The sequence below is a fragment of the Triticum aestivum genome, chromosome 7A (assembly GCF_018294505.1).
Source record: "Triticum aestivum cultivar Chinese Spring chromosome 7A, IWGSC CS RefSeq v2.1, whole genome shotgun sequence".
NCBI lineage: Eukaryota > Viridiplantae > Streptophyta > Magnoliopsida > Poales > Poaceae > Triticum > Triticum aestivum.
The window spans coordinates 675,528,782-675,540,477 of NC_057812.1; the positions used below are offsets into that span (position 1 = coordinate 675,528,782).

General features: G+C 48.7%; 1 protein-coding gene across 1 annotated transcript; it reads right to left on the bottom strand.

Annotated features, from left to right (window-relative positions):
- Nucleotides 1-9,889: 9,889 nt before the first annotated feature.
- Nucleotides 9,890-11,292, bottom strand: LOC123154588 (peroxidase 70). Its single transcript, XM_044573278.1, has 3 exons — nucleotides 11,040-11,292; nucleotides 10,736-10,927; nucleotides 9,890-10,632 (listed from the first exon to the last, which is right to left on the bottom strand). The coding sequence occupies exons 1-3, from the start codon at nucleotides 11,241-11,243 to the stop codon at nucleotides 10,072-10,074; spliced, it is 957 nt and encodes a 318-aa protein (XP_044429213.1). The 5' UTR covers nucleotides 11,244-11,292; the 3' UTR covers nucleotides 9,890-10,071.
- Between the last annotated feature and the right edge of the window lie 404 nt (nucleotides 11,293-11,696).

Sequence of the window (11,696 nt, forward strand, 5' to 3'; positions counted from 1 at the left end):
GTCAGAAAACTGAGGAACTCCGGAGTTATTACGTTGGATTGTATCCAAACGTCGAAAAACTTGGCAGATCCCTTCACAAAGGGTCTATCACGTAATGTGATAGATAATGCATCGATGGAGATGGGTTTGAGACCCACCGCATGAGTTGTCCATAGTGGTAACCCACTCTATGTGATCGGAGATCCCGTGAAGTAGAAGTGGGAGACAATCTGTTGGTCAGCTGGGAGGAGAGTATCCCTATATTAATTATCCCACTCCGTGAAGATGCAATATTCTCCTGATCTGCATGGCAGGTTGATACTTATCTTAATGTGTTCCAAGTGGCTTATTCGGGTAAGCAGAGATGTTGTCCTGCAGAACATCTTCTGAGGAACACACCTATATCAATTTGACTGTTAACGTCGCAGTCTGTGAGAATTGAGTGTTCTCTAATAAATTCATGAAAGGCCCTGGAGTATGACGTATACGCTCCACCCGCGGGGAAGCCTTGCGGCAGTCCAGTATCGGTCAAGAATTTGTGTGAAACTAGTTTCACGGAAAACTTGTAGTTCAAGGCATAGTCCACTATTCAAGTTGTGATCTAGTGTAGCATAAATTTCTAAGTGGAAGTTCAACTTCACAGTCTTCACTAAGCACCGATATATAAAACAAAGTTTTTGAACTAAATGATGAGATGTGCCAATGAGACTTTGTGGGGGATTGTTAGAATTTTGCTAGTAGGCCGTTGGCCCAAAGCCTACTAAAATTCTGAAATTCTCTTGGCCCATTCATGCACACATGTGAGTGAAGTGAGTGAGGCTAAAATTTAGTCCCACCCCGGAAGTTGAGAGAGAGTTGCACCTCTTTATAAGGTGAGCTCTTCTACTACTTGTATGAGCATGAGAAGAGGAGACCTACACGCGCGCTCCTCCTCCTCGCTCGCCTCGCCACGCCTCGCCTCGCCTCGCCTCGCCACGCCACGACGTGTCGCGGGTTGCGGGATTGAGCCGAGGACAGAGCTATGCACGTTGTCTATATTTTTGCTGCATGGGAAAATTAATGAGTCATTAATTAATAATTAACGGATGCGTTAATTACTGAATCGTTTCCGATTCTTTTGGATCGTGACGACTCGGACGTGGGGTTTACTCCCACGACCTACCCGGCCCGCACTATATAGTCAGACAGACGTCTACCCTAGCCGCCGCCGCTTCGTATGATTTCTCACCACCGTTCCAGATCATTGCGCCGCCAAGCAAGTCTTCTCCATCCCTCCTTCCGGCGTGCACCGCGAGAAGGGACAGCAGGCCTTCGGAACCCCGCCTCTCGTGATCCTGTACGGGAGAGGGGCGATCAGGTTTTTGGGGAGCGCACTCGCGCGACTGCTGGCAGCGACGACTTCGCGAACGACGACTTCTTCCCCGACCTCGGCAACCTCGTCCTCGACGACATGGGCGACAACGTCAATGCCGGCGGTGCTCCACCCGCTGCACCGTATGTGATTCTACCCTTCTTGTTCGAGATCGTGGTAGAATTCATGCTTCTAGTATGTGCCCTAGATGTGATATGTTCATCTGCTATGCTAGTTCACATGATTAGTTTAATCTCTGCTGTTGTGGTCATGATTTATCTTCTGTTTATTCGGATTAAATCTCATAGTAATTTGCTCATATTTCCAACAAGCACGGCAGGTCGACCTCTGTGGAAGTCGGATCTGGGTCCCACGGGAGGGCCAAGACGAGCTTCTCCGGCGCGAGCCGTGCGGCGGCGCACAGCACCGATATGACGGCGCCGGCGCCGGAGATGGGCAGGTGTTCTTCGGAGATGCGGATCTCGAGGAGGGAGACCGTCGGAGGGGGGCGGGCTACGCGGCCGAGCGCGGCCTGGAGCGGCGGGAAGGCGATGCCCCGGAAGGCGAGGTCGCGGAGGTGGGCCCAGAGACCCCGCCACTGGCGGGAAAGGAGGCCGGCGCGTGCGGCGGTGGCGGCACATCCGAGGCGGGCGAGGACCAGGAGGAGAAGATCGTCCGGGAGGGCGCTGAGGTAGTCCGCTCCGCCGGCAGGGCCTGGCTTGGAGGAACGCGGGCGGCGGCTCGTACCCAACTCCATTGAAGTGAGCAAACTCCTGCCTCGGATGGCTGCAGTGCAGTGAGCCTGACAATTGGGCATCCCTAATAACAATTAATCTTAACATTCTCCTTAATCTATGCTTGATCACGTAAAATCATCTTGGGATTGCCCTGGTAGCTCTATTATCCCAAATGATTCTTGTCCAAAAGTTCCTCATAATTTTTTTTTTTTGATGAGAATTTGAAACATAAACTCACAAAGAGAAACAGTGTAATGTGATGTTTGAGCTAGGATATCTCAAGAAGAGACTCCCTCTGATACTTGCAAGTCCCGAAATCGTCGCATACCAATTCCATGAATATATTTCTGGAATGTAGAATTTGATAGAGACTTGATAAACAAATCAGCAAGATTTTTGCATGATTTTAACTTGCAAGATGTTTAGTTCCCCGCTTTGCTGAAGATCATGAAGAAAAACCACTTAGGAGAAATATGCTTAGTGATATTACTCCTGATGTATCCAGTTCGCATTTGTGCAACACATGCCACATTATCTTCATAGATAATGGTAGGTGATTCTATCGAACCAATTCCACATGACTGTTGTATGTGGTTTATCATTTTGAGAAGCCATACACATTCACATGTTGCTTCAAATAAAAAAATTATTTTAGAACGATTGGTAGATTTTGCCACCAGGGTCTATTTTGAAGACGTCCATGATATTTCAGGGCCACCATGTAGGAACACAAAGCCGGTCTGTGATCTGGCATTATGGGATCAGATAAATAGCCTGCATCTGTGTATCCAATCATATCAAACTCCTGACTTCTGTGGAACTGGAAAAATAGGCCCTTTGTGCCTTGAAGATATCGAAAGATATTCTTCACTCTAGTCCAATGACGTTTGGTGGGAGTTATGTTGTGTCTAGCAAGTAGATTCACTAAAAATGCAATATCAGGCCTCGTGCATTTTGCAGGATACATAAGTGCTCCAACGGCACTGAGGTATGGAACTTCAGGTCCCGACACCTCTTCTCCATCATCCCTTGGCCCGAATGGATCTTTCTCTACGTCTAGAGAATGAACCATCATGGGAGTTTTAGATGGGAAGGATTTGTCCATGTTGAATTTCTCCAATATTTTCTGGATATAGGTAGCTTGGTGTACCATGATACCCGAGGAAAGGTGCTCAAGTTGAATACCTAAGCAAAATTTAGTTTTACCCAAATCCTTCATCTCAAATTTCATCTTTAGGTGATTGCGTGCTTCATCAATGTTTGGTGTGTTGCCAATGATGTTGAGATCATTAACGTACACAAAAATGATGCAAAATCATGTATAGGACTTCTTGATGAACACACATGGGCAATCACTACTATTGGAGTAACCTTTCTGAAGAAGGAACTCACTGAGTCGGTTGTCCACATCCTTCCCGACTGCCTTAAGCCATACAATGACTTATTCAGCTTTACACAATACATGTTGCGTTTTGCACTTTTATTCGGGACAGAGATTTCGCCAGGAACCTTCATATATATGTCCGAATCTAGTGACCCGTAAAGATATGCGGTCACGACGTCCATCAACTGCATAGATAGACGATTTTGCACTGGCAAGGATATACGATATCGGAAAGTGGTACCACTCATTACTGGAGAATATGTTTTAGTGAAATCAATGTCGGGTTTCTGCGTGAAACATTGTGCTACGAGCCTTGCTTTATATCTCATCACCTCATTGTTCTCGTTCCGTTTTCGGAGAAAAAAACCCATTTGAATCCCAATAATACTACACGTACACGATCTTCATACAAACCTTTACAGGCAGACGACGTGGCCTCATCTAATTGCCCCCCCCCCCCCTGATTTTCAGTGGTGGGCCCGCCCTCCTAGTTTAATCTCTGCCAATCAACCCCTCAGCCCTGTAAACCCCCTGTAAAATGCCCGTACGTCTAGCATTGCTCTTTGAATCCCACAGGGAAAACACTGGGAGGTGTCGGTATTGCTTCAGTGAGTACCTTTCTTTTGTTAAGCGAGGCAATTTCTGAAACCAGCTAATATATAGAGATGTCCGGCATGGGGAAGGATGATTTTGTCCATGTAAGGATGAAAATCATGTCTACGGGGAATTGTCGCTAAAATCATGTCCACGTAAGGATGAAAATAGTTAAATTATTTTCAGAAAAAAAGAAATTGAATTGAAGATGGGAGGTATCAACCCCCTGCCTCTTATTAGCATATATAAGCGCTCTACCATTTAAGCTACATCCCCATGTTTTATCCTCCAAACTGATCCACCTATTTATATATACTACTTCCTCCGTCCAAAAATATTTGTCATCAAAAAGGATAAAAATGAATGTATGTAGAACCAATATACGTCTAGATACATCCTCTTTTATTTATTTTGATGACAAGTATTTCCAGACGGATGGAATATTAATTAAATGCTATTGGGGATTAACCTGCCGGCAGTAATCTTCCATCCCATTCATTCGTGCAAGTGCGAACTTTGCTCCAGGTACCTTAATCTTGTATACGTGCAAGCGTGCGTACAATGGGGTACTCAGTCTAATGATCTGCAGGAGAAACTGATTCTGGTACTTGAGCTCTTGAGAGACCGAACTGTGCCAGCTTCCAGTTTCCGAACATCAAACTGTTCTGCTTCGAGTTTCACATCAACAGCAGTTAGAAGCAGGCCTACTGTTTGCACATATTCAGTTGCCTTAATCTCCCTAAATATACAGAGAAGGATATACTAGTTTAAGAATGGCTCTGTAAAGATTTGCCATCCTGAGTGCTGGATTTCTCTTGGAAATTCAGAGGGCCATACAAGAGGGAAATGTCGAAACAAGACATATTCCTTGATGTCTTGGTGCCAAGACAATCTGAACATTCTCTCGTGTCTTGCTGTTACATACACTACATCAGTACATTACTTGGAGCACATACATCAGCAAACACAGAAGGTGTAGGATCTGACTTGTTCAATACAGTAGAATCTCTGGCTTGACTTTACTAAGCAAAAGTTGTGAACAAACTCTCTCAGCTGGTCAATAGTGACGTTGCAAGGTGACACAGGGAATAGATAGAATGAATACACAGATGCATATTTGTTCATCAGTTCAGAGAAGAGAGGAAACACACCATAATTCACACACGAATACGGTGGGCTGATCACTAGTAAGCATCAAAATAAAGAGTTTTTTTAATCAAAATAAAGAGCTAGGAAGTGCACATTCTCTGCTGCTTGATATACTTGTGGCGAAGAACAAGGGCATCAAAACAAAATGACCACGAAAAGCAATAGAAATCATAGGGCTAGCAGACTCACTTGCAGCCCAAGACTGGCATATATTGGCTGCGCAGAATAACTTGGACAACTAAAATATGTCTAAGGGTGCAACAGTCTGAGCCTACAGCAGCAGGCGCACTGCCAAAACAACACCTCATTTTACGGGTTGAAGAAACCAAGCAAAATCCTGAAACCAACTAATATATAGAGATATCCGGCGTGGGGAGGGATGAACTTGTCCGTGTAAGGATGAAAATCATGCCTGCAGGCAATTTTGGCTGTGATGCATTAATCCTGCAGTGGAGGCAAATTCAAACCAGCTCCGGTTATTATCACAACGTGCAAATATAGTCATGCAGTTACATGTAGAAGATCGTTGTAACTAGCAAATAAATCGCAATATATGCTGACATCAGAGACAAAAATAGCAGAGTAGTTTTGGGCGGCCAAACCTAAAGACCAACGAAATTGAGGTAGACAACTAACTTCAGCTAATAATTTTTTTCTTTGGTTAATGAGTATAGATGCAAAAAAGAAAGGGTACATAAAGTATAGAAGATTGCATCAAGCAAAATCGCAACTAAGGAAAGAAACCTACATAAAGTTTTTTTGAATATTTTAACCCCATCAGTCATTCACCTTCAGTTTTATAAAAATACAAGGGAATGTGCATAAAAATTCAGTAGTAATATATCATATGTTTTTTCTCTAACACGCATTGAAAGCATGCCACTGTGTATTAGTACTAATAACTATTACTCCTTTTGTCTCATAATATAACATGTTATTACATCCAATACGTGAGTATATTGGATGTAATAACATCTTATATTATGGGACAGAGGGAGTAACATATTAACGTGATAACTGGATATTTGTACAAACAAACCTTATAATTGGCATGTAAACGACACATTGCAACAGCTATAGAGATTTCGAGCAACATGAAAATCAATGACAACTTGACTTTGTATTCTTGTTGCATCTAAGAGCATGCAAAAATCATGAATGCAGAACCTTGCAGAACCGAGGCGGGCGAGGACCAGGAGCAGAAGGTCGTCAGGGAGGGCGCTGAGGTAGTCCGCTCCGCCGCCTTGGTCTGGCTCGGAGGTTCCCAACTCCATTGAAGCTTGCAAAGCCTTGCAGATTTGCAGTGTAGTGAGTGAGAAACGGACGGTCAGCTAGGGCACCCAATACCCCAGGGCCGTGCACGACATAGCAAGGAGCCGGGCCGGCCCATCGGCACGTTTATCCAAACCAGTTCGTCTAATTTTGGGATGTTTCTTTTTTCTACTTTGCCCGTTTTGGGTGGCTAATAATCTGAAAGAATCTATTTTGTCGTCCCATTCTTCACTTGTGAGATTAACTCTTACACACACCCACGACACACACACTATAGTAGATTATTTTAGTAGAGGATTAATTATTTATGTCGACTTGTCTTTTATATATGTTCTGGCTAGAACAGGTGCCACCACACGTTTTTTTCTTGTGTGTATTTATGCAGTATTTATACAACAATTATACATCGCAAAGTTTCATCGTACACAAATTCAATGTTCGTCGTACACAAAGTACTAAACATACATTGTCGTTGTCAATCACTTCTTACCAAGCTTTTAAATCTAGGCCGATATATCACTTTTCAGATTCTATCGATATAAACATAACATGTCATTTTGTAAATATTATTTTCAAACATATCATCTTATATGGACCAAAATATCGACCGGCATGGCCCATATCTAACCCGATATGTCCACCGATATAGAATGATACGTAGATGGCAACAATTATTTATTACAATGTAGTGAAATAAGATTATACATTTACAACTTCATTATATATTATCAAAGTCATGCACAATGTTACCGAAAAAAGCTTTTGACCCGTTTTCTATATAAAACACCAACCAACCACAATCTGATACAAACACACGCCACCCCAACTCACGCACACACACACAAGGCATGATACATAGGCGCTAGACGTAGCAACACCACACCCGACCAGTACAAGAGCTTCCGGGATCCTCAACCGTGGACATGCCACCGCGAAGAGATGAAACTGCAGACGATGGACCGTGAGCTCCAAGGCGGTGCCTTTAGAAAGGTTACGACACCAAAGTGCCGGCACCGCCCGAACCGAGGGTCAGGGTTTCCCCTGGAGCAACACGACGGGCAATGAGGACCGCGACGACGCCTTCAAGAAGGGGACGAACTCGCTGCCGCCGGACTGCCCAAAGACAGAGCAGGTTTTCACCCCGCTCCACGCTCACTGCCCCTGGCATAGGTACAGAGGCCGCACCACCACCACCGATCGTCATCCTCCGGCCACCACGCAGCCCACACGACCATGGCACCGGGCAGCACCTGAGCCACGGCCTCCGCCCGTGAGCACCGGGCTTCCACCACCAGAGCCGCTGCCCTGGCATCCAAGACCACCACACCTCCCTCCACACGGACCACCGGACGCTGCTGTCAGAAAGGCAGGCCCTTTGGGAGAGAATGGGACCCAGCCGGCCGAACCGGACAGAGGAAAGCCACCGGCGGCTGCCTGGCACACCGCAGCCACCTCGCCATTTCTCGAACCGGCGCCAGGCCGCCTTCGCCACCCCTGGCAACAGCAAAAACCCGGAGGCACCCCTGCCAACCCCCGGAGCACCCCTACCACCGTGGCCAGCCAAAGACGAGGAGTGTCGAGCCACCGTGCTCCACCCTCCAGCCGCACCTCCAACCGCAGATCCAAGCACCCCAAGCATCAGGAGAGGGGGGCCGAACCGCCGCTACTGCGCTGCCACCCCAACCAGCCGACATGGCCCCGGTCGAGGCGGGCGCCCGCAGCCCAAGCCTTCCGAGGCCCGCACCGCTGAGTAGCCAGATCTGGCCGAGCCGTCGCCAAAGTCGCAGCCGCCGTCCCCGACCACCAACATGCACCACCATCTCCCACCTCCACCAGGAAGGAAGGACCCGGCAGAGGTGGCCGCCCGCCGACAGCGCCGCCCGCGGCCCTCGCCGCCACAGGGCCAGATCCGGCCGAGGCACCGCATCCAGACCCCGGGCACTGCCCGCCTCGTCGCATCCCACCGCGCCCGCCGGAGAGCCCCGTGCCACCCGCAGAGCCGCCGCCGCGTCCCGCGCTCCGCAGCGCCCTGGTCCGACCGCGCCGGCCCACGCCAGCCCCAGCCGCGCAATGGGGTTAGAATCCCCGCCGGCGCCGGCGCCGGCCGGGCTTCGCCCGGGCGCGCCCTATGGCTGCGGCAGGAGGGGGGAGAGGGGAGGGGAAGTGGAGAGGCGCCGGCGGGTAGGGTTCCTCCTCTGCCGCCCGTGGGGGCGCCAGAGGAGGGGAGTGGTCGTCTGGTTTGAGGCTAAGATTCGCACAATGTTACTCCATATTACCCCACACTACTATTAAGATTCTACCTATAAGGTTTCTCCTAGTAGTGTTTGTTTGCGCTAGACTTTATGTATGACCCCGTTCTACACATGGTGATCTAGGTGAAATTCTCAATATTTTTGCCCAGACCACGACAAGGTAACGCAATAAGTTATTATATAGTGTATCCTAAGAAAAACAAGTTACTACATTTGCTACAGAAATACACTTCATATAACCAGTATTGTTTTTTTTTCTCGGTTTTGTCGCAAATACACATTTGAGAGTTGCCTGATCTCCATGATAGTAGTGCAGAGACCGGCAACTTACATGACAATGAAGCACAGACAAAGGCAACAATCATCTAAACCTGAACCAGACGGCTCTTATTCTGGAAAGTGGCGGCGATGGCGGACATGCAGAGGAAAATGTGGAAGGTAGGGTTTTGCTGCCGTCAGTCGACGTAAATAGCTGGGCTAGACACTACGTGACCCGCCAGAGCAGCGCCATGCGGCGGCACCGGTCCGATGGAGGAGACGAGTTTCGGACCGTCGGGTTTCCTGGCGTTTTCACGTGGGACCCCGTCGTCAGTCCGACGTGGCGAACGCATCTGAGCACCCCCATATCCGCCTCATATTTAAGTTAGATATGAGAGGTACTGGTCAGCCTGGCGTTTGAGTCCCGTTTGAGGGGGGCATCTGGATCGAAAAATCGTGACCGGTCAGTGACCGGACGGACCGCCTGAGCGTTTGAGGCCGGTTTGAGGCGCCTGGCTGTAGATGCTCTAAACGCTCTTATAGCTCTTTACCGAGTATATCCTAAAGAAACAAGTTACTACATTTGCTAGAGAAACGCACTTCATATGACCAGTATTCTTCTTTTCTGTCAGTATTTAAGTTAGATATGAGAGGTACTGGTCAGCCTGGCGTTTGAGTCCCGTTTGAGGGGGGCATCTGGATCGAAAAATCGTGACCGGTCAGTGACCGGACGGACCGCCTGAGCGTTTGAGGCCGGTTTGAGGCGCCTGGCTGTAGATGCTCTAAACGCTCTTATAGCTCTTTACCGAGTATATCCTAAAGAAACAAGTTACTACATTTGCTAGAGAAACGCACTTCATATGACCAGTATTCTTCTTTTCTGTCAGTTTTGTCTCAAATGCACATTCGAGAATTGCCAATTTGCCATCATATTAGTACTGATGAATCACGGACAAAGGCAACAATCATCTAAACCTGAACAAACGGCTCTTATTCTGCCATGCATGCATGCTGGTTGGTTACCTTCGTAGCCAACCAAACTTGAGACATCTCCGTCACCACGTAGCATAATCAATTGATCATTTCGACGATTGATCAACTGTTGACGACCCTGCAGTTGCGCCTGATCTGGCCGCTGGCCCCTGTGAGGGGGGCGATGTTGCCCATCTTGATCATGGCGGTCACGAAGTCGGCGGCGAAGAGCGCCGGGTTGGAGCCGTACTGGCGCACCAGCGCGTCCTGGGAGCCGCCGTTGAAGAGCTCCTGGTCCGAGTGTAGCAGGCCGCGCTGGGCGACCAGGTTGCGGTAGTAGGCGTTGTCGAAGACGAGCTGGGTCTGCGCATCGAACGGCGCCAGGTTGGCGTCGCCGGCAGGGGCCGCGGCGGGGCATGTCTGCCGGCGCAGCGCCGCGAAGGCCGGGTCGATGTTGGTGCCGTTGTAGATGTGGTCGCGGAAGAACTGGCACTGCGAGAAGCCGATGGTGTGCGCGCCGGAGAGCGCCGTGAGGTCGCGCGGGGTCAGCTGCTTCTTGTCGAACGCGCGGATGAGCTGGTCGAGGTTCAGCGTCGGCCCTGGGAGGTCGGCGTTCGCCTCCGCCAGGCTCGCCGTCGTCGAGTCCCGCCGGCCCAGCGGCACCGCCCAGCTCGGCCCGCCTAGCTGCAGGAACGACCGGTCCAAGTGTTGTCAGCATTAATTAAATATTCAGCCACTAGCATTTTGACGCTATGCATGCACGTGCAGTGTCCATTGTTGTATGTACCAGAAACGTGCCGTCGCGTGCGGCAAGGGCGACGATGTCGGCGCAGGAGACGACGCCGGGGCAGACAAGCTCCACGGTGGCCTTGATCCGGTCGATCACCTCGTAGCCGCGCACGGAGTTCACGTTCGGGAAGGCCGTCTTCTCGCCGACGAAGCTGCCCACATCATCCAGAAGAATGGATCCGTCACAGCCCTGACAAAAAATCCACCATTAACCCTGACCTTGTCCGTGAAAAAGGAACCCATCAATCGTAATCTAACTACGCTCGCTCCCTAGATAGCTAAATCGATCTACATATAGTTACTTGAACAAAGCAGTCATGGAAGTGGAGCCTGAGGAGGGAGGCGCCCATTCGGCGCTCGGCGAGGAGCGCGGCGATCATGGTGGCGCGCACGGTGAGCTCCAGCAGGGGGCAGCTCGTGGCGTAGAAGGACGGCGAGAGCTGCCCATATGCGGCGGAGGAGAGGAGGGAGAGGGCGAGCAAGAAATGCCATGTCCTGGAAGCCATGGCCGATATGCTAAGCTCACAAATTGATCTAGCTAAACTCAGTGTAGGATAGCTCAGTAGCTTGCTTAGCTGCCTATTTATAGTGGTCTGTATTGCATGAAATGCATGTAGGATGGTCAAAGTTAGGCCGCGAGGTCCTTCTCTGGTTGACAAAGCGCAACACAACTCTACGTAGATGCCAGAAACTGATCTATCATCACATAATGCCCACATGCCATGTCACTAGCAAGTGGCATTTCGTGTATATACGAATAATTATATAAGCAAGCTTTCGTGTGTGGTTATGGATCTTTCTGGGTAAAGATCACATTCAGCCAGCTAATTCCAATAATGTCTTCACATGCCCCATGCTCTTCATGAACTACTTTGTAATGTTATCTTAATTAATCTGATAAGATCAGAGTTATTATAATGTCTAGAGATGTATATTGTACATATTGATTTGGTGATGGG